This window comes from Melanerpes formicivorus, unplaced genomic scaffold, assembly GCF_026170545.1.
Source record: "Melanerpes formicivorus ecotype bairdi unplaced genomic scaffold, bMelFor1.0.p_v2 SCAF_15, whole genome shotgun sequence".
Classification (NCBI taxonomy): Eukaryota; Metazoa; Chordata; class Aves; order Piciformes; family Picidae; genus Melanerpes; species Melanerpes formicivorus.
In genome coordinates this window covers 2,468,088-2,491,765 of record NW_027142367.1, presented here as the reverse complement: position 1 = coordinate 2,491,765, position 23,678 = coordinate 2,468,088, and the positions used below count along the sequence as shown (strand labels likewise).

The following is a 23,678-nucleotide window of genomic DNA, read 5'->3' as shown; positions in this document are numbered from 1 at the left end:
GATTTATCCAAAAAAAAAAAAAAAGAGAGATAAACCCAAAAGTATCTGTGGGAATCAACCTGTCCTAGAGTTACAGTGGCCTCAGAGTTTTGTAGTTCATTTAAGACAGTCAGCTGGCACTACATTAAACTGCTGTCCCCAGGCTTTGGGTAGAAGCCCATGTTATTAAACCTTTGTTCTGTACTCCAGACTGATCACAGGGATTGCATGGTATGAGAAGAAATTTGGAAAGCCTGCAGAAATTTACAACAGCTGGCATTCTGAAAGCCTTCCTTTCTGTGTGTCCTTGAGAGAGACACAATTTTCCTCATCCTTTTGTTTTTCCCTCCTGCCTCTCAGGAATTAGGCATTTGGGTTAACAGAAGTGGGGTGCATGTCTAAAGGGAAGACTGTAAGAGGATAGCAAATATGGCTTTCTTTGAGATGAAGAAGGGGTTGTAAATGCTGTGTTGATGACAAAGGAAAAAATGAATGTGTTTGGATATTGAAGTTCTGAAGTTAAAATCAAAGTAAAACAGAATGCTAATGCCTGTGGACCAGTTAAAATAACATCAACATAGCAAAAAATTATTTACTTCTGAGGACTTGCAGAAGCTTAGTTTTAGTGGCAGTTCTTCAGACTCTCCTAGTACATTCACATGGCTTTTGGTACAGCAGGTACAGGTCAGATGCTGTCAGTATGTTCTGGAGCTGTAGCAGCTGCAACTTGAGCGCCTCCAGTGCTATTTGGTGCTAACATTGTTCTCTGTGTTGCTGAATAAAGAACAGTATTACTGCTTTGTCTAGATTTGTCTCCTTTTCTTGAAGATTGAATTGGTGGCAATGTACCACTTTGATTCCTCCAGGATCTGCTTAGATGTCTGCTTTCTTCCTTGCTATCTCATTTTTTCCACAAGAAGGGTCTAATCCTACTCAATATTTTACAGCAGCAGAAGTGACATTCCCAGATAATAATCCATTTGTGACTCTAAAACCTGTACTATGGCAAAACCTCATTGACTTGCCTCTGATTTCGAGGGGATTTGATAGATCTTACCAAGAGTAACTGCAGATAATGATTTCCACTCCTGAAATCTGTTTGCTTGCATTATAATCTTCTCATCAACAGCTTCTGTTGTGTGTTGAACAAAGAGCTTGACAGGATGTCTGATTCTAGGCAGAAGCAGCACAATTGACTTTGGAGAATTTTTGGTTTCATCTTGCTTGTTTAGTTTCTCTGTGGGAAGCCACAGATGGGAATAATGGGAGTCTCCAGATAGTTTCTGGTAGCTTACAGTGATAACCTGATAGTTTGATTATATATAAATAGAACAACATTTCATGAAGGAAATTATGCCATTCACAGAGGTTTGCTTCCTTAGGACAGCAACTTTTTAGCAGGGTAAATGAACTTAATTGCCCAAAAAGTGAAACCCAAGTTTTAAAGTGTAACTATTCTCTTACGCTTCACGTGCTCTCAGGCAGCTCTATCAGTAACAAAGAAGGAATTGCCATTTTTTAACTGCTGTAGCACTCTACAGGTCTTTATTGTCTTCCTTCTCATTTGGGGTGACAAGGATTTTGTATGCTTTTGAAGGTGCATTCCAGCATGAGTTTACCATTTGTCTTGCTGCCACAAACCATCCATTTGAGTATGAACATACTGGTTTGTATTTCCTGGACCTGAACTGTTACGCTGGTTTTGGCTGGGATACAGTGAGTTTTCTTCATAGTAGCTAGTATGTAGTTTTGGTTTTTTTAGTTGTGCTGGAAACAGTTGCTGGTAAGACCAGGGATTGATTTTTTTATCTATTGCTGAGCAGTGCTTTCACAAAGTCAAGGACTTTTCTGCTTCTCACACCACGCCACCAGCAAGTAGACTGGGGATACGCAAGAAACAGCAAGGGAACACAGCTGGGACAAGTCATAACTGACCAAGGGATGTTCAATACTATATGATGTCTGCTCAGCATGTAAAGCTGGAGGAAGGAGAGTGGTCCATTTAGAATAATGGCACTTGTCCTTTCAAGTAACCATTAGATGTGATGGAGCCCTGCTTTCCTGGAGATGGCTGAACAGCTACCTGCTGATGCAAAGTGGTGAAGTCCTTTTTCCACCTCGCCTGTGTACATAGCTTTTACTTTACCTAACAAACTGTCTTTATCTCAACCCATGTGTTTTCTCACTTTTATTCTTCTGATTCTCTCCCCCACCTCCTGGTGGGTAGTGAGTGAACAGATGTTTGTGGCTTAGCTGCTGACTAGGATTAAATCATGACAGCCATATTGGGGACGATGAACTTGATGTGAATGTTGTGACCAGAAGTTATTCAGTCCTGATCACTGGTTTGCAAGGACCCTTTCCTACTGCTTTTCAGGACCTCATTTTGTAGACTTTTTCTAAATTAAAGCTGGTTTGTTTTCATTAGTTCAAGTGTAACATGAGCTGATTTGTTGATGGATGGTGTTTCAGTTTTGAATCAGTTCTGATCTGTCACCGAATTCCATGAGAATCCCTATGATACGTTTAATTTTTTCAAAGTCCTACTGTTTAGATACTAGAACACCCAATTTTCATTAGCACTTCTATTCAGGAAGACATCTGGTAGTTGTAAAGTGAAGTGTGTAGAAATACTGCTTTAAAGGAAGGGGTAAGTGTTCTCACTAACAAATTTTCTTCTGCCAAGTTGGTTACATTGCTATCTATTAGTGTTCAAATGTATTTAAAGGATTATGCTCATCTTTCAGTTAGTTGCATGTAATTAGCACTATTAATTTGTACAGCACTATTAATTCTGTCAGCATTCCTGATTAGAATATTTTCTGATCTTTTTGGTGTTACAATTCAGTCATTGTAACCACACCCATGACACTAGCCAAGAGCTTTAAAATGCCTTTTGTGGTGGGTCTAGAAAGGCAGATTTCCTGTAGAAACACCAAGGTGTCATGGCCTGGTTTGCATTTTTCCAATAACTTCAGTTTTATTCACCACTGACAAACATCTTAAAAATGTGGGGGTTGTATTTACAGGAGATGCTCAAATCAATTAAAGTGCAGAGTGTTAGACCCAGAACTTGACAAGATCTGTCTTCCATATGTTTACTCTGTCATGTTCTTGCCAGGATTACTTTCCCCTTGTTGGACCATGTATCAGCTTGAGCAATGAATCCTTTTTTCCAGTATCACCAAGGTTGGAAGAGACCTTGGAGATCGAGTCCAACCTGTCACCACAGACCTCATGACTAAACCATGGCACCAAGTGCCACATCCAGTCCCCTCTTGAACACTTCCGGGGATGGTGACTCCACCACCTCCCTGGGCAGCACATTCCAATGATGAACGACTCTCTCCGTGAAGAACTTTCTCCTCACCTCGAGCCTAAACTTCCCTGGCACAGCCTGAGACTGTGTCCCCTTGTTCTGGTACTGCTTGCCTAGGAGAAGAGACCAACCCCTTCCTGGCTACAACCACCTTTGAGGTAGTTGTAGAGGGCAATGAGGTCACCCCTGAGCCTCCTCTTCTCCAGGCTAGACAATCCCAGCTCCCTCAGCCTCTCCTCATAAGGGCTTGTGCTCAAGGCCTCTCCCCAGCCTTGTTGCCCTTCTCTGGACACGTTCAAGTGTCTCGATGTCCTTCTTAAACTGAGGGGCCCAGAACTGGACACAGTACTCAAGGTGTGGCCTAACCAGTGCAGAGTCCAAGGGCACAATGACTTCCCTGTTCCTGCTGGCCACACTATTCTTGATACAGGCCAGGATGCCATTGGCCCTCTTGGCCAATGCTGGCTCATGTTTAGGCGGCTGTCAATCAGTACCCCCAGGTCCCTCTCTGTTTGGCAGCTCTCCAGACACTCTGACCCCAGCCTGTAGCTCTGCATGGGGTTGTTGTGGCCAAAGTGCAGCACCTGGCACTTGGACTTGTTGAATGCCATCATGTTGGACTCTGCCCATCTGTCCAGTTGGTCAAGGTCCCTTTGCAGAGCCCTTTCACCCTCTAACTGACCAATATCTGCTCCCAAGTTGGTGTTATCTGCAAATTTGCTGATGACTGACTCAATCCCCTCATCCAGATCATCAATGAAGATATTAAAGAGGATGAGGCCCAGCACTTATCCCTTGGGGATGCCACTGGTGACTGGCCGCCAGTATGCTGGTGAAGACAAATGATACTACAGATAGTCTTCTGTATCCATTTCACCTTTTGTGATCTGCATAGCCAAGATGAAGTTATATGGTTTTTGCAGGTTTTGACTGTATCAGAATGTGATCTGTGCCCTGTGATATGGTAATCCATGAGGATGTGGCTTTACAGTAGCTTCCTGAGCTGTCTGTTGGCTATTTGGTGTGTTTTCAGTGGCCAGTTGCAAACAAACTGCTGCACTCAGTGCTGCTGCTGTCCGAAGTTCTCTGTGTGATTTTGTGGAAGCACTGATTGGGTGCTCAGCACTCAACTTTGAAATTAATGACTTCTTTGGTAATTTTTATGTCATCAAAGAGAGGACCAGTATAAGAGGAATTACTGACTGAAGTGCTGGAGTTAAGAAGCATCCATTCATTTAGGTTTGGGGACATGTATGAAAATAGAGATAAGAACCACATGTGCACTCTTGTTTATTTCTGTGATGGCTGCAAATGTGGCTCCTGAAGAGGAGGGTCAGGGGAGACCACATTGATCTCTACAACTATCTGAAAGGTGGTTGTAGCCAGGAAGGGGTTGGTCTCTTCTCCCTAGCAACCAGCACCAGAACAAGAAGAGTCTCAAGCTGCACCAGGCCCAGGGAGGTGGTGGAGTCACCATCCCTGGAGGTGTTCAAGAGGGGATTGGATGTGGCACTTGGTGCCATGGTCTAGTCATGAGGTCTGTGGTGACAGGTTGGACTTGATGATCTTTGAGGTCTCTTCCAACCTTGGTGATACTGTGATACTGTGAATTAGACCAGCATAGTTACTGAGCAGGGTAAACTCTGAGGCTTCTTGCTAAGTTTATTTTCTTAAGGAAGAAATATTTTTTTTTTAAGTAATATTTTACAACAGTCTGGTTTGAACTAGATTTTTTTTTTAATGTAGGCAACATAAAGAGAGCCTGCTTTGGTTTTTTTACCCCTTGGAGATATGTGATGTGCAAACCTACACCACCAAGCATAACAAGACCCATTTTCATAAATGCAACTGTAAGCAGCTTCTTTTCCTGCATAAAAATTAAGACATCATGAGATCCTGTATTCTGGATGTAAACTCCAGATTCTTATGACTAGATCGTCATTTGTTTGGAGAATACCACAAAGGAGGAGTACTCCAAGGAGAGAAAAGGGTCTGGCTTTGCAAAACCAAGTAGGTGAAAGCCCTTCAGTTTGTGAAAGAAGGGATGGAGGGGAAAGGGGTGTGATTTTGAAGGTCAGTAAAATCATGAGCACTCTGGAAATGCAGAGTAAGGACATTTTGTTACCTTCCTTAGCAGGAGATAGAAAGCACTCAACAGCAGATCAGCTGAAAGTAAAGGCAGATAGTCTTTAAAAACATAGCCCAAACTGTGGCATTTACTGCCAGATGTATAAAATTAATTAATCAGAGTTGAGATGGGGGTTAGGCTGGATGATCTTTACAGGTCTCTTCCAACCTCTAACATTCTGTGGTTCTGTGACATAAGCTGTAAAAAATGTGATCATCTGTTGATGATTCTGAAACACAGTGGTACAAATAATCTGGTTCAGGAAGTTCCTAGTTCCTGAACCAGACCACTGGTATGTGGGATTACTTGTCCACAACATTTTGTATGTCTTCTTCCTAAACACATGATCATGAAGTAAAAGACCAAATTTTATATCCTATTAATGTTTTTGGTACTCTATAAACATTATAGGTGATTTAAAGAAATCTTTGAGAAGCTCATGGACAATTCAGTTTAGTTCCCAGTTCTGCTTATTAACAGTGCAAAACACTTTGCAAATGTTTTTGTTGAAGTGCAGATCCAGAATGTCACAGTATTGCCTGCACAGTTTTCTTTCACTTTGCATAATACCACAGCAGTCACATTCTGGTTTCTGTTCAGAGTGTTGCATGCCCAGTGGATTGGTATGCAGAAAATGAGGAAGCTGGAACTTACTTTTGTGCAGTGACTGCACGACTGTTAGAGGTAGGAAGCTGTTTGGTGTGAGAAGCCAGGATATAACAAATGCACCTTGTGTGTAACAGATTGGCTTTGCAAGAAGGCTCTTGGGTTTTTTGCTTGGATTTATTTTGAAGTGATTTGCTGAATTTGGAATTTCATGTATTGTGATATTAAGGGTAAACAGCCAGCATTTCAGGGAAGGTAAGGAGGGAGAAGATCTCAAGGTGTGTCAAGCTAGACATGCACATCTGGCCATATAAAACCACTTACAGTTAAAAAGGCTAGGCTGTGAAAGCAGAGGTGGTATGAAGGAAAAAAGGGGGAGAAAATGTGAAGATACTCTGGGTTGCACTTCCAACTTGCATCTCAAATTGGCATATTTTTTCCCCTAGCAGTTGAATTGAGGTAAGGAAAGATTGCCCTAGAGATCAGTTGGAATAGTTTGGTAACTAGTTCTGTAGAAAATCCTGAGATGTACTCATAGCTAGGCTTCACAGTGAGCTCTAGTATGCCTGTCTTTATTCTAAGAAGTAAATCTTTAGCACCTTTATGATCCTCAGCTTCAGTTTCTTCAACGTTCTGAGCTGAAATCAAGATCTTTTTATATTATCGCTACTAGCTCTATACAATTTGTGATTTCTCTTCTGAACTCAAGAGACATTGGTAGTATACCTGGCCTCAGTCGACCCTATGACTGAACTTTACTATGAGCAACACTTGTTTATTCTTTACTTCTGGAAGTCCAGATGCATATTTAGACACAGTACTTCCATTAATTCAGCGGGTTTTTGGAAGTCCAAAAGCTGGAAAATTGCCAACAGGTGAGCAAAAGAAGATATTTTTCTTTCTCAGTCCTCTTTTCTCCATATGTTGATGGGCATACATGCAGACATCAGTTGCACTGGAAGTTTTCCTGTGCTGATGGTGATGTGATGTTGGTCTGGCCCAAATACTGCTCCTTCTGTAAAGGATGCACACAGGTCTAAAATGATGCAAGTTATATTTTCCCCTATGATTTGGCAGAGTCTGAGATGACTTGCTTTTGTTTGGTATTTTTCTGTATGTATCATAAGTTGGGCTTTGGTTGGTTGCTGTTTTGTGGTTGGGGGTTGGTTTTGTATGTGTTGGTTTGGTTTTTCACTCGGTTGGGGTTTTTGTTTGTTTTCTTAATTACCCTTTGGCTAGGCTTCTTCACCATCTTTGGAGACCATTATTTAGGAGAAGTTGTTTAAATCTGGCATTGGTGCCTGGATGGCAGTCAGTCAAGCTTCTACCCTCCCCATAGGTTGAGTGGCCTGATCTTTTTTAGTCATCTTTCTTTTGATGTGTCTGAAAAGCTTCTAGCTTTTAATTCTAACAAGTTACTGTTACTTGTTTTGGCTTGCCACCTTATGGTTATGTTTTAACTCGTCTCCTCTGCTTTCCTTGAAGGAACACAGTTTAAAAAAAAGCATTCCAAACAAAAAAAACCCACCCCATGTTTATTTTAATTGCCACCTCTAATCAACTGCTGAGTCATACTGGGCTTCTGGTTTTGGTCTGGTTTTTAATTTGTTTATTTTTTCTGTCCCTTCATAATGTTTTTTTTATAAGTGTCTTGTCACTTCTCCTGATTCCCATATAGGGTGTGGCTTTTTGTAACAAAAATGAATGCTTCACCCTTTCACTTTCTTCTTTTAACTTATTTTTAACCACCTTCTTCTTTTGTCTGTAATTGTCCTGTGCTCTAGCTGATCACCCCAAAGTTTCTGTATTCCTGTTGTATGCTATACCTACTGTTGGCTTAAGATACAAAATTTGGTGTACTGTGCATGTCTGGACAAAATCTTTGATTACCACATTCTTTTAGGTAAGCCACATTGGATAGTACAGCCTGTAGTGTGTCCTTGCTGCTCTAGAGGTCAGCTAATTCACTGACAGTTGACAAAGAATCATAGAATGGTTTGGGTTGGAAGGAACCTTACAGACCATCTAGTTCCAACTTGCTGCTGCCATGGACAGAGAGAGACACCTTTCTCAAAGAGTCATCCAACCTGGCCTTGAACACTTCCAGGGTGAGGGTATCCACAAGTTCTCTAGGCAACCTGATCTAGTGTCTCATGACTCTCATAGTGAAGAATTTCCTCCTCCTAAATCTACCCTCTTTCAATTTAAGACTGTTACTCCTCACCCCATCACTACATTCTCTGATAAAAAATCTCTCCCCATTTTTCTGTAGGCCCCTTTTAAGTACTGGTAGGCCACTAGAAGGCTGAACAGCCCTAGCTTTCTCAGTCTGTTGTCACAGGGGAGGTGCTCGAGCCCCATGCTCATCTCTCTGGCCCTCTTCTGGACCTGCTCCAAAAGGTTCCTAAGCTATTATTTTGAAGGCCCCAGAGCTGGACACAATATTCCATGTATGGTGTTGGGAGAGTGAAGCAGAGGGGCAGAATCATCTTCCTCAACCTGCTGGCCATGCATCTTTTGATGCAGCCCAGGTTGTCATGGTTTTCTAGGCTGCAAGTGCACATTGCTGGCTCATATTCGGCTTTTCATCCACCGACATTCCCAAGTCCTTCTTCAAAGGGATGCTCTGCTTAGAAATTTGTAAGGGTGATCTAGTGCCCACACAATACAAAAGAGATTAGGAAGTAATCTAAACTGGCAGGATAAACTCCCCTTTCATCCACCATGTTTTTTCTTCCATATTTTATATTGTAATGCTGTGTTGAATACCTTATGGTGTAAGTATTGACAAGACTTGCACTACCTGATCTAAGGCAAATGGAACTTTGAAATGGATTTAAGTCCCCACAGCATGGGGGAGTTGTTAGTAATTTTACACAATATTCATTACTGTCTTAACCATAAGTCTATGGGATGAATGCATATCACAAGAACCTCTTGTCCATTCCATTAAGTTGGTTTACTGATTTGCAGCTATTACTAGGATACTTCATAGGAGGAGTAGAGTGATGAAACAGGAACAGCTCAGAAGTGAAAAATTTGGAGGAACTCAATTGCTTAGGATCATTCATCTGATTTTTCAGATGCCTTTTCAATGTACTTTGGTTCAGTTGGGATTTTCCTCTAGGTCCTTCCTGGTTTTCCTGTATGCAAGGGAAAGGCTGTTCAGCTAGAATCACTACCCTTTATGTCCTTGTATTATTCCATAAATAGGTTATAAATAATATCTAATTTTTAAACACAATTGATACTTTTGAGCTTGAATATCTGTTAGTGAGGTGTGCTTCCTGAAGGCTTTGTTTCTCATCTTTAAAGAGAAACAATAATGAGTAGCTTTAATGTTAAGTGCATGTTTTCCTAATGTATTTGAATTCCTATTTTGACAATTAATTGGTGGATCAAAGAGAACTCACTCAGGTTATTTACAGTGGTGTTCAAAGGCCTTGTAAGAAGATTCTGGGGAAGAGGCTACTTAACAGAAATTAACTGGTTATTGCATGAGAGCTAACTGCCATTACAGATCAAACTGTCTAGAATGAAACATAGAATTGAATGCATAGTTTTCATCATAAAGTCTAAATGACTGTGGCATGCCTTAGGGCTCTATATCAAGCTTGCCATTACTGTATATTAACTTAACAGATTTAAACAGGTGGTTAGTAGCAAGGTAGAAAAACCTATTGATGCAAAGAATGAAAGCAAGTCTTGCAGTTTGAGCTGGGTGCCCCCTGCAATGTTTACTTTCTGTGTCCCGAAGTCCAGCCCAGAGGGGTGGACACAGGAAATTATGTAGTATTTCCTACCACTTCTTTGAACCACTGTAAGATCCAGTGCGGAGTCTAGCACTTCCTCTTCTCTTCCTCCTCCGTCAGTAGCTGGGGGAGATGTCTCCTGGCTTTGGGCCTGGCTAGGCCCAAGGCCACGGGGGGATGGGCAGTCTCAGACCTGGCCAGCTGAGACTAGCCTAGTAGTGGAGGGGGAAGAAGGAGCCCTGAGGGTTTTGGGTGTACCCTCAGGTGGGGATGGGATCTCTCTGGGTGTGTTTTGGGATCTTTCTTTGTCACTGTGCTTTTGGCTTTCTGTAAAAGTTCACTGCTTTCTATTCAAACTTTCCATCACTTTTGCAATCCGTTTGTCTGAGTGTTTATTGTTGCCAGTGGTGGGGAAGGGGGCTGCCTCAACCCAGCACAAAGTCAAGGAAAAAAAAAAAAGTAGTGAGGACTTCGAACTAGAAAAGACTACACAAAGTAGGTAATACTTTGTACTGATATGAATAAAGCCAAGTATCATGGAGAATGTGGCAGATGAGTAACTCATGGAGCAATGTTTGCTTTCTAGATTGTCTCTTCAGCATTTGTACACTGAATTTTTTTTAATGCCTTTTCCAAACCAAAGCGTCTCTCTCTCTCAGCTTTGCCACAGCAAATGCAGTGCAACTACAATATTAGGATTTCCTTGAAATATCTTCTGGTGATACTATTACTACAGAGGATCGAGTTACAAGTAAAGCAAAAATGAATTCTTAATGGTTTGGCATTTAAAAAATTGGGAGTAGTTTTTCTTCTGTCTTTCTTACATCATATACTTTAAAATAACTTTGCTTGGGGTTTTAACTCTGCTTGCTTTTTTATACTTTGTTCTAGCCATTCTTTATAGATAAGTGTTGCCTGTTGGATAATTTTAGTATTATCTGAAGGTGATAGTTCTGCTCAGGTGACAATTGTATTTATTAAATATTTTAGAGTACTAATAAGATACATATTTAATGTAATTATTAATCTGTGGTTCTGTTGTAGATGATTAATTTTGAAATCCTCATTATTCACTTCTGTGAAAGCATTAAGGCATTTAAAGTCTATGTACTACCTAATTTCCCCCTTGCGTTCTTTTATGTCTTCATGTACTTACAAAGTCAAAATCGATTTTCTACAATGGGTAGAGTTTCCATAGTTCATCCTTTGTACGTGAACTCTCTTTTGTGTGTGCTTCCTTAGCCCTTCAGAAGAGAGCATAATTGTTACACAATTTCTTGCTATAAAAAAAAGTGATAATTCTGCTTAGTTTTCTAAGACTGTCTTGCTTACTGTTTCTTTGGTTTATTCAAGGGCGCTGGGAGTTTCAGTGACAGACTATACATACGAAGATTGTCAGCTAGCCTTGGCTGAAGGACAGCTTCGTCTGCCTGCAGACACGTGTCTCTTAGAATTTGCAAAGCTTGTGAGAAGCCTTGGGTGAGCATACACAATATTCATATGTAAGGTGCATTTTTATTTTATGTGTGTGTTTAAATAGTTCTCCCTTCCTATAGTAATATTGCATTTTTTAATATCTATGGAGTGTTGCCATTTTACAATCAAGGAAACATTAGTATAAAGTTCAACCAATACTATTCTCCACTTGTAAGCAACACCCCTGGATCCTACTGAGTAGACTAGGTTGTAAAATTTCTATTTTCAGTCTGACAATTGAGCAGAGTGTGTCTGAAGTGTTCATTCCTGAACAAAATTAGAAGACTCCTCATAAAAAAGGTCAGGAATACTGTAGGATTCCTCATATTTAGAATAGAATTAATCAGGTTGGAAAAGACCTTCGAGATCAGAGTCCATTTGATACAGTTAAGAGTTATTTGCCCTTTTCTGGGACATCTATGAAGGCACAACAGTGCTGCCACTGCAGTCTTGACGAGTGGGTGTGGGCAGAGGGGTCACCCTTCCACAAGAATCATGAAGTGGTTGATCTTTTGGGCACGTCACTGCTAGATGGACTTTCTAATGAAACTGTAGCTGAATATTTGCAGTCTGGCTCCTCTCTTCTTATAGCCTCATTTCTCTCTGGCTTTACCCTTCAGAAAAGCTTTAGCAAACAGTGGAAAAAAATCACATAAACCTCATAGTTGAACTTACTGCTGCTGTTTCCAGTTTTTCTCCCATTTCTCCTCTCATCTACCGCAAACTAAATTATCCTGTAATCACTCTGTTAACTGCTCTAATGTACAAACACCCTTTTCCTTGGTTTTTTTTTACTCTCACCTGAAAGTACAGAGCACAGTTTCATATTTCCAGTCTGTACTTTATTTCCTTTCACTATTTTTTTCCTTAAACTTTCAGTTTGTGTACATAAATCGAAAGAAACAAAGATTCATTGGAGAGCAAGGGATGTAGGGCAGTATACATTATCCATTCAGATGACAAGCATATATTAACTGTCAAGGCCTTCATCTGAAAATACTTCCAGTAGGACAGGAGGGACTTCTAAGGGGAAACAAATATTCCTGCTTTGTTCCAAAGGTTCTGAATTTACCATACTAAAAACCAAAACCCAAACAAACAAAACCCATGCTTGTCTCTTATGCACTTGATAATCCTGGGATTCAGTTTAATCCTCTTTTTAAATTGTCTAGTTTTTCTCTGCTCAATTTAAAGCTGTTCTTTCAAATTATGCTTTTCCAGGGTTTTTGTTTTGGCTTGGCCTCTAAAATAATTACGTGCATTTGTGAATTAAGTTCTCCATAACCCAAAAGTTCTTTGTCTCATTGGCGCAATTGTACATTGGTGAAATACTATCCTGTCCTGATTTGGATATGTGCCAGTAGGAAGGCTATTATGGTGTTTTTCTGGCACAATTGGATGAAGATTGTAATATGACTTAATCTCTAATGCATGTTTGATGGTGATGGCAGTCATTTTGCTGCTTACGCAAAGGTTTTGAGGCCAGGGAAGCATTAAGATCATCCAATCACATCCCTAAATGACAGGCAGGAACAGTAAATTTTATCCAGTGGATTTTGCATCCACTCTTAATACTTGGTTTTGAGTAATAACATACCTTTAAGGTACCATCTAGTTTTAAATACAAAATTGTTTTAGTAAGGCTTAGATATTTTGAAATCAAGTTACACCTCAGTTTGCTGTCCTGGAGAGATATCTCTTCATGTTTATGTATCTAGATATATATGCATACATGTATATTTTTTCTCTTCAATATTATGTATTGAGTCTGTGCTTAGCTGGATGGAATCCAATCCAGAAGCCATTCAGCCGCAGCACTGAGTTCTCATGCTTCATCTAATGAAGAGCTTGGACTCTTATCATAGCTGTACAGCTGCCAAGTCACAGCTGGCTGAAACTCAGCTGCCTCTTACTGAACTCTGGTGAAATGACTTCTGTATTGATGAGATCAATTGATGCCAGTCTCATCTTCTCAAATTCTGTATTCATTAGTGCTCAAGCAATTATGCTTCTGTTGAGCTTGATAGTCCATGTCTGACCAATGAACTTACTACAAAGCTATGTGCTGTCTTTATTGTAGCTTTCATACATTGTAAATGCTCTGCTTCAATTGATAATTTCCACAATTAATTACCCCACTGTTTAAAATGATTCACTATTTTTTACTTTGGATCTATTACCATGGTCTAGACATTAAAGCTTGTTTGGATTTTGTGACTTTCTAAAGACCTCTTTGAATATCTTCCCCTTGAGAACATATTAATACAGTATAATTAAATCTCATCTGCATCTTTTTTATGAGATATGTTTTATGAGTTGCTTTAGGGTAGTTGACTTCAAGGAGATCCTGAAGTTTTGATTTGAATTTATTTGTTCCTATTGTCTCAAACTTCTGTTCATTCTACTTCCTGCATTCACTTTGCCCATGGACTAGAAGGACCTTCTGGCCTTAATAGCTTTCCCTTTCTAATGGAACAATGGCTTGGTTAGGCCATCAGTAGGTCCTCCAGGAATTTGTAGTTTTGAGTCAAATCAGTTTCTTCTTTTGTTTAAAGTTGCAATTATTCTCTGTTTTAATTGTTTTCTTTTTCTCCTCTCTTAAAAAAACAAACAAACAAAACCCCCACATAAAACAAGCTAAATATAGCACATATTCCCATCTAAATGAGAAGATACCAAGTGATAGTGTTAGAAAGTCATGTCTTTATGTAATTTGAAATTTTACTCAAGTAATTTTAGTGGTCCAGGCCTTTTGTATCTTTTAGGGGTTAGATGAAGTATTGATAGCCTTTAACTAGATTAAGGATAATCTGTTGCTTTATGCTCTTGGTTTGGGGAGGGATCTTTTGGGGGGTTGCTTGGTTTGAGTCGGTTTTGTTGCTTGTTTTTTTGAGGGGTTTTTACTGATCTTTTTCTCTTGTTTTGTGTCTATCCTTCAGTTCATGATCATTCAGTACTCTGCAAGTGCATTATTTACTTAATTGCTTCCTGGCTGTTTTTTCCCAAATCTCTGACTTACAAAATTCCCGGTATAATTTGGAACATCTTGCAAGGGCGGATGTGTGTCTCATCCCTCTGTTTTAGTCTCTGTTTTATACTTGTTCTTACTCATTTAAGGGTTTTTTGGGCAAGTATTCTTTAAAGATTTTCCTATCTCTTTTTTAATTTACTTTAAAGGAGGCTAGGTAGTCCTAATACTTGTGGAAGTTGGCTTCCACTTTGTGCATCAGAAAGCAATAAATATAGAAAGTATAGCAAGAACATAATATGGTATTGTAGTGAAGGCTTGGTTGGTTCTTGGTCTGGTGTAAAACAGACTCTGAGGTTCTTTGTACTTTTCCTTGAAGACAGTATGGCTTTGCTGATGATGTCCACTTCTTTTAAAAGGCATGGCTTGCACCAAATTACCAATTTCAGGTCGGATTTCATAGAAATCCCTTCTTCTTGCCTTACAGGTTTCTTAGCTTTCTCAGTAGAATTACTCTTAGTAATTTCATCTTTAACAGTGGGCAGCAGTTTATTATGGACTTCTTTTTGAGTCCTGAACTATCTCCATTGCTTTCCTGAATGTGAATATTATTGGTGTGTACCTGTGTGGTGGGTACTAGTGATGTGTCTACCCTTAGCAAACCTTCAGGTTTTACCCCTTTACACACTGCCTGTCCCTGGTGAAATTCAGTTAGTAAACCTTCTTGTGTTGAATCAATTCTCCAAGACTAGTATATTGCACCTCATTGTATTCTGGTAAGAATAAAATTAATTAAACAGTAGTTCCATTTTTACTACTCTCCAATATTACCCAGTTGGCCATGAGGATCCTACTAGGTAATGCCCCTATAGACTTGTATCATCTGCAAGAAAAAGATAATTATTTCATAGGCCAGGTGCCTGTCTATTCTTGCTCAACAGCCTTTGCCATCCAGAGTACATTGGAAACTTCTGCTGTCTCTGTGTGCCTGAAATAGTGGTCCAAACTATAGGTAAAGCCTTGCATACCCACAGTAGTAACTGTTCACAGCTAACAGAGGCATGACTTCATTGTTCAGAGATCATCTATAGCAACCAAAAAAAATAAATCTCTGGAGGATGTTGTCCATCAGTATTCAAGACAAAAGCAATACTGCTCATTACAGGAGGTGATCACAGATCAGGGCTTAACACAGAAGACACCAATCAAGATAGCCCCCGCCTTGTGGATCAAGGCAAAGTGCGACAGAGTATTCAGGTCAGTTTTGCAGATGTTCAGTGTGTTTTCTCTGTTAGGACAAGAAGCTGCACAGAAATCCATCAGCAGACATGAAATAATGTATCATGCTTTTCTGGCTTAGGGCATACTTCACTGAGTTTGCAATTTACAGTAGCTAGCTACAAGATCCAGCTGTTCTTATGCAACTTCCATCTGTGAGACACTAGAAGGTTTTTGGCAGGTTCCCAGCACTCCAAGAAGTTTGTTTTTAAATAGTCAAATGCAGCTAAAACTAGCTTTAAGAGGAGGGTAAGACTTCTTACTTGTTGAAAATAGTGGTAATTATGCTGAAAATATGCTACCTTTAGGGATTTGATTTTCTTGTAAAGTCTGCTGTGAAAAATTCCATGTTGGCAGCTGTTAATCTTGAAAAACACCCTTTTCATTTTCAGGGACTTAGAAATGACTTTGTTCTGCAGTGCACACTGGCCTTGGGAAGCAAAGTAAAATACCACAACAGCAAATAATGTTATATACCATAAAGCCTAGATCATACATGGAAACCATTAGCTAAACAAGCATGGTTTCATGAGCAGAGACATCTGTTGGCCTTCCAGTTTTTCTAGCCTCCCTTGGGATAAAAGTAACAATTTCAAACAAATTGAGACACTCAATCCATTTCACGTTGGTTTGGAACCTGTTGTGGGATTTGGAACACCTGGCTTTTAAAACACTTCAGCATAGTAGGTCATGGTCATCCACGCATCAATTACTTTCTGATTCTGAAAGTGACCTTCGGATTAGCAGGAGTACAATGCAGTGATACTCATGCTGAAGCTGTAAGCTTGCCTCATTGATCCATATGGCCTTTTTGAGATAGGCTCACATCTCTTATGTTTACAAAATCCAAGATGCCTGTAAGATTCATGGTAAGCCTTATGATTTGCCATACAAGGTTTTGCCTTCAAACCTTTTAGGTTTTCAAGAGTTAATTGACAAGTACTCCCTCAGTTCCAGAAGGTGAATTTTGAGTGAGTTCAGTGCAAATCAAGCCTCTCTGATTTAGAGACAGATGTTAAGACTGCGTATTCTGTGTCAGTGGTGGCTTATCTCAGGGGAAGATTTGAATGCCAGCTGGTCCTCATCCTAACCATCCTTAAAATCCATTTCAGCTACTGCAGTGAGGATGTATTATCTGCAGACACTTCTTAGATGTACTCCTGCAAGTGAGAAGCTGAGTTCTGTGTTCATTTCAAATCCTCTGTGGATTCCATTGTCGTTGTTCCTGCTACTTTTCTACTCAATCATGGAAAATGAACACTTGCAGCTCCTTTTATAATGCATATGACAGAAGACAGAGGTGTTTTAATGCCAAGATGGAGAACATATGAATGTTCTGTAGGGCCATGGGTTTCTGGAAGAATTCTTTCATGTGCAGGTCTTATAAATCAGAAATACAGGGCTTGGCAGTGTTTAGTTAGTACATTTTTAGTAAGTCAGTTTAAATAACTGCAGACAGCATAGTAGTTGTGGGTTTACTTTCAAAATAGTGTGGGTTTTTAAATGTCCTTTTTTTTTTTTTTTTTTAGGACAGTGAATCAGGGCCTGGAGCTGACATGTCAGATAATCTTCCTATCAGAAATGCCCTTAGCTTTTTTTCAGAAGCTCCTTAGAATGCTGATATTAAGTATTTTAATCATTCTTGTCCCTGAGAGGAAGCTGATGAGGAGTCCAAGCTGTTTTTCCTTGTCTGCAGCAGCAAACTGCAAAACAGAAAACTGCAGGAAAGTATTGTAGAGGACTGCATTACCTTCTTTGGTCTTCAAGCTGAAAAGTTTGGTTGCCCACATTACCTTACCCTAAATCAGTTTAGAAGAAACCTGTGAATCAGGATTTGATGTTGTGTTAGGGAGGGAATTTACTTTTCCCCACTTACCTACAGCACCATTCATTATATTCATAGTAAGACTTTTTTCCTCCTTTTCTTTTTTTTCCCCCAAAGTTAAAACAGGAAGCTTGACTTAGCAAAAAACAGCAACAACCAAACAAACACACCCTGAGAACTATGCAATAGATATTTGCATAAATATAAAGCTGTTCATCAGTTAAAATCTGGTTTTGCAATTGGAAGGACTGAGGGAATTTCTGTAGCCATGTTAACTGCTGTAACTTAAGTTTGCATCACTTCCTAATGGTGTCCAGCTCTGAACTGAATGTGAAAAATGAGGACTGACAAACTGGATTAACAGTATAATCACTATTATGTAATCCTTGATTTCTTTTAGGGAAGATGCATCAGGTCTTTCCTGTTCAGTGACATTAGTAAATTTGGAAACTTAATTGGTTTACATTACTGTCCTACGATACAGCCATGTTCAGGTGACCTAAATCCCACCTAGTTCTCCATGCCTGGGATTTATTAGCTAGCTCTAGGCTACATTTCTTATTCACGTTGAACTGCTTTACACTTACAGTTTATAATCAAGGTAGAATAAAGGATACAGGTTTGTGGCCAGGATTCCTAAACCCTAGCATTAATTTCTAATATAGTTCAAGAACTGATAGGAGCCTTAAAATTACAAGTATACATGATTTATTATAAAAGTTGTTTAGTAACTCTGATTCCAGATTTTGTAATGTTTTGCACCACTGATCATCCATTGCTTCATTTGGCATCTTGAAATTTGTATTGTTAAAACTGGACTTATTTCTATAACATGCAAAAATAATATACTTTCTAGGCTGAAGCCAGAAACACTTGAAGATGATCTTGATAAATATGCAACAAGTGCCATGAAAATGAAAAAAGACAAAGTTGATCTTAAAGAATTTGCAGCATACTTGGAATTTCCAGAGTCTCACACATTAGAAAGCATGTTTGCGCTTTTTGATGAGGTAAGAAACGTCTTTTCAAACTGTGCTGGTTCTGGTAAACTCTGCTGTGGCTGAATTCTGTTCCAGCTGAATTCACTGAGGCCTGATTTGGGCTAAAGAATTTTGATGACATCACCACAGTATTTGACTACTGCATTTCCCTTTCACCAAAGCAAGAGCACCTATCATCAACTAGATAAAGCATTCATTCAGGTAGAAGTAAAAAGGAGTATCAGTTGAATAAAACTGATTTTTCTCTCTAAATGCAAAGTATGAAGAGGAGCTGCTGCTTCTTGCAAGTGAATGCAATGGCTATCAGCTGATACTTCACTGACCTTGTAAACAAATCACTTTTTGCTTCTCAGATGCCTGAAACCTGATGGACCTAGGAACTTGGCAAATGACCTAATCTTTATTCATCTGGCAATCAGTCAGAATTGGAATGTGTCTGTTGTCTTTTGTCTGCCCGAGGTGTTGTTTGGGTCAGGAGGCGAATACGTCCACAGTGTACTCTCATAGACCAAAGAGTATATATCATGTATTCAGGACTTAAATTAGGCTACTGCTTCTCTGGTTTTAATTTTAACCTGATAATTGAGATGTTGGAACATAAAAGTCTTAAATATGCAAGTGAAGAATGGCGGTAGTAGCACTATCTTCCAAGAATATTTGAAATAATACTTCTGACTTACACTGCAAAGGGCCTGCAGAGCTGTGATGACCCAGGTTCTTGCTCTGATCTAATTCCACTTCTTTGAGACTGTTTTGTTGGAGCAACATATGTAATGATCTTTCTGAATATTTTTGCCTTTTTTGCAACTGTTAGTTATTTAGGAAAGTTCTCAGACAAACTGCAGTATTCTGAGGTGAGGTTTTCCTTCACAGAATGAAGATGGCACCATTGACATTCGGGAATTTGTCATTGCTCTGTCAGTTGTCTGTAAGCCATCCAAAACCCTGGAAACAATTCAGCTGGCATTTCAGGTAAGCAGCATTTTCTTCCTCTATGTAAGTTTACTTATTTTTAGACATTATTAATACTGCCATTAGACTTAACAGAAGCTTGTTTCTTATGCCCTCCTAATACCCTTGTTACACTTTAAAATAACATTAAAAGGAGGTTAGATTAAGAGGCAGTGTTTAGAGGGAATAAACTCCAATTTAAGTTGTCTAAAATTATGGAAGTTCACCATTTGAAATTGATGTCTGTAGAGCTCTGGTAGATTCCTTTTCAGCACGTTGAGTCTCAAACCTGAAGTCCTCTGTATTCCTCTAAACTAAAGGTTTATGAATTATACTTACTACTTCAATGTTTCCATCATATCTTATTTTTCAAGTTAATACAATATTTAAAACCTTTTCCTACCTGTAAATAGAGATTAATATTTTTACCCTCTTCTGTCTTCTTGGTAAGACTAAGAGGGAAAGAAAACTTACCATGTTTCCATGTTGGTCCTGCAGTCTCTGCCCAGACTTGAAGCTTCCCAGAAGTGCTTCTGATCATGTTCTAGACTCCGTCATTTGTGGTAGCACCAGCATAGACAGTTAATTCAGGGGTTTTGGGAAAGTGACAGCAGCAATACTTAGTACTGCCACTCCAGTAGCTTTGTCTGACCCCTTGATTTACTACTTTTGTAATTAGTTTCTTTAATATTGTTATTCCAACATGCAAACTCTGCTGTATCCTGTATCATCTTATCCCTTTGTCTTAAACTCATATGGTCTTTGGTGTTATTAAATCTAAAAAGTGCTAACTCATGATGCTGTCTTCACTAGTGAATGCATGGAGTCAAGAATATTCAGTTCCATGACTCTACATGGCAGCATTATTGAGCAGTTGTTTTCAGCTTTTTTAGCATACCTCAAGCTTGTTGCTAAAGAAATGAGGCTCCTCTGCATGTTTAGTGTCCACATCTATGATTCTCACCCTTGTGACCTAATTGTGGCCTTCCAGTATCTGAAGGGGGCCTACAGGAAGGCTGGGGAGGGATTTCTCAGGATCTCAGGGAGTGATAGGACTAGGGGGAATGGAATGAAGCTGGAGGTGGGGAGATTCAGGCTGGACGTGAGGAGGAGGTTCTTCACCATGAGAGTGGTGAAGCCCTGGAATGGGTTGTCCAGGGAGGTGGTTGAGGCCCTGTTCCGGGAGGTGTTTAAGGCCAGGCTGGAAGAGGCTCTGGCCAGCCTGATGTAGTGTGGGGTGTCCCTGCCCATGGCAGAGGGGTTGGAACTAGATGATCTTTGTGGGCCCTTCCAACTCTGACTGATACTATACTATGATTGTCTGGTATAATACAAATTTGACAAAGGAGGGAGGAACAAAAATATGTAGTTCCTACAAATTTTGGGGAAATCTGCCTCCAATAGCTGTTACTTACTGCTACTTCTGAGGAAAAACCTAAAAGGTCTCTGCATTTACTTAATCCATTTGATCTTATCCCTTGTTCTGGGTTTGTATACAGAAAGATACTTACGTAGCTTATTGGGAGCCATTGAGGGATCTAGCCAGTTCATAAATCACTGATTCATAGAACTGTTCAGGTTAGAAAAGTCCAGCTGTTAACACCTAGCACTGCCAAGTCCACAATGTGTGACCTTGAACAGGTGCCACTTCCCCAAAGTGCTTCGTCATTTGTTTTCAGGGATGAAGTGCAACATTTCACATAGCTGAACAAGTTTTCAAAGTGTTTTGTGTATGGCTGAAGATCTTGAAAGATAGAAGGTACTGAGCCACCTGAGTTCCAAAGCAGGGAGCAATTAGAAGAGAGGATTATAGTAATAAAGTGCAAGTGCTACACATCCTTCCTTCCCAATTGCTAAGGAAACTAAAGGGTGTTGTAAATCTTGCCAGTATGATGCTTGTGAGCCTTACCATCAAGTATCACTTTCAGAGTACTTAATCTGTGAAAATATAGTGGATCTTATTAAACAAGGGTGATGTTATTGCCCCTGCTCCTTAGAAAACAGTATGCGGGTTAGGCACTAGGCAGGAAAAGGCAAGACTCCTGGTCTGAGCATGACTGTTGTAAATATTTTCTTTCTGATGACTTCTTAATTCCATTGAGGCATGCTGTCTCATGACAGCAACTTCTGCTTGTGTGAAAAACACATCCTTATGCCCATTCTCTTCAATATTGTTAGTTCCTACTTTCTCAATGGTGTAGAGAAAGCAAAAGGAAGTTTGCAAAACAGCATTCTTTCACATGGTTCAATGTTCACAGTGTTGTCATGCTTGAAAATGACACAAGGATGTTTCAAAAACTCTTATCTTAATTTCCATTACATGGTCAAGTTGAGCTATTTTAGAAAGCTTAATGAAGCTGTACTTGATACAGATGTTTTGAAATACTTGGGTCATTTTTTCAGGGGAAAATACTGTCCAAACACAATGATAAAATAAGGCTATGAACAATTATTTTTAGTTATCAATCTCCTGCCAGTAGTAAAGCTAACTCTTTGAGAGGGAACTGTTTGCATCAGGACTTAAGGGTATGCAAATTATTATTATTGTTTTAGAACAAGTCCCTGTAGAAAACTAAGCCCATCACTGCATGGAGTAGCATTCTTGTGATTAATACAATGCTGTTCTTGCAAACTGCCTGTCAGATCATTTAAATTTGGCCGAAGAAAAGGAGTTTCACATCTGATGGTATCTGCTTTAGGTTGACCTAAATCTGTCTCCTGATTCCATAGACTGTCTTAGAGTTTGGACGTGTAGTTCAGTGGTCTAAAAAATGTTCTGAATCACATATCTGCAAAGCATATGAGTGCTAAACAGTCATTTCCCTTACTGTCACTGAAATTCCAGTGTTTAGGCATGTAAACATAATTTCCTCTGAATTTAGCAAGCTTTACTTTATAAGCAGATACAGGTAACTAACAATTGATGCTATCTTCTGCTCAGGCTCATCAGAAGTCCCTTGTGGATCACATTGATCTGAAAGTGACTGGAATTTCCAATACCACATTACATTTTGCACTTCTTAGGGTGGTGCTGTTCAGAGAGGTTAGTGTTCAGCATTGCAATGACTTACCTTGCTGTCTTGATTCGTAGCTGTACCAATCAGAGAATGGAACTATAACAGAAGAGGATCTAGCTCATATTCTGAAGACTGCCATGGGTGTGTCACAGATTGATGTGACACACCTTTTTAGAGCTGTAGATGAAGAAGAAAAGGGAGAGATTACATATGGTAAGTATTATAAGTGGATTTGAAATGTCACAAAATGTCAAAGCTGTTTGAATCCCTGTTGCTATACAAACCAGGTATTTCTATTAAACCTCACCTTGTTTAGTTGGCTTGTCTTTAATATTGGTAAAAGCACTGCACATAAAGCAAACTCAAACATGTTTTTTAAAGGTAAGTTTCACCTTTAATATCAGGTGTCACATTTTCATCAAGAGAATTTTCATCAAGAGAAGTGTGGCCAGCAGGTCAAGGGAGGTGATTCTCCCCCTCTACTCAGCTCTGGTGAGACCCCACCTGGAGTACTGCCTCCAGTTCTGGAGCCCCTATTACAAGAGGGATATGGACATGCTGGAAGATGTCTAGAGAAGGGCCATGAGGATGATCAGAGGGCTGGAGCACCTCTCCTATGAGGACAGATTGAAGGAGTTGGGGCTGTTCAGTCTGGAGAAGAGAAGGCTCCGTGGTGACCTAATTGTGGCCTTCCAGTATCTGAAGGGGGCCTACAAGAAGGCTGGGGAGGGACTTCTCAGGATCTCAGGTAGTGATAGGACTAGGGGGAATGGAATGAAGCTGGAGGTGGGGAGATTCAGGATGGTTGTGAGGAGGAAGTTTCTTCACCATGAGAGTGGTGAAGCCCTGGAATGGGTTGTCCAGGGAGGTGTTTAAGCCCAGGCTGGACGAGGCTCTGTCCAGCCTGATGTAGTGTGGGGTGTCCCTGCCCATGGCAGGGGGGTTGGAACTAGATGATCCTTGTGGTCCCTTCCAACCCTGACTGATACTATGATACATGTTCTCAGAGGTTTTCCCTTCCACATCAAGTCAGGCAATACGTGGATTAGCTCTTCCAGTATATTCTCTCCTGTGTTCCATGTATGTGTTATATGTATTTGTAAGAAAGCTGTCTTCTATCTGTCCTTTTGTTTTGTCCCTTGGCATTTGTTCCCCACTGTTTCTGCCTACCAGAATACAGGGAGATACAAGACTTTCTATTCTTAAAAACATTTTCCCAGCCTGTTTTTAAAGTAAGCCACATGTGGGAGGAGTAAGAGGGGATGGAGGAGAGGTAGAGGGGGAAATGGAGGGGTATGATCAATACATAGTGGTATGAGGCATATGTAACTGCTCAATATGCAGGTTATTTGGAGACAAAGTTGCATTTGAAAAACTG

The 23,678-nt window shown here is 39.9% G+C and overlaps 1 protein-coding gene across 3 annotated transcripts in view; it reads left to right on the top strand.

The window, feature by feature from the left end:
• The window catches only part of LPCAT1 (lysophosphatidylcholine acyltransferase 1), a 75,395-nt gene that overhangs the window by 39,242 nt on the left and 12,475 nt on the right, over window positions 1-23,678 (top strand). For all 3 annotated transcript variants that reach the window (XM_068147463.1, XM_068147462.1, XM_068147461.1), the window contains 4 exons: window positions 11,138-11,263; window positions 18,188-18,341; window positions 19,206-19,304; window positions 22,375-22,513. In XM_068147463.1, the coding sequence (XP_068003564.1) occupies window positions 11,138-11,263; window positions 18,188-18,341; window positions 19,206-19,304; window positions 22,375-22,513 (518 nt within the window). The remainder of the gene's footprint in view (window positions 1-11,137; window positions 11,264-18,187; window positions 18,342-19,205; window positions 19,305-22,374; window positions 22,514-23,678) is intronic.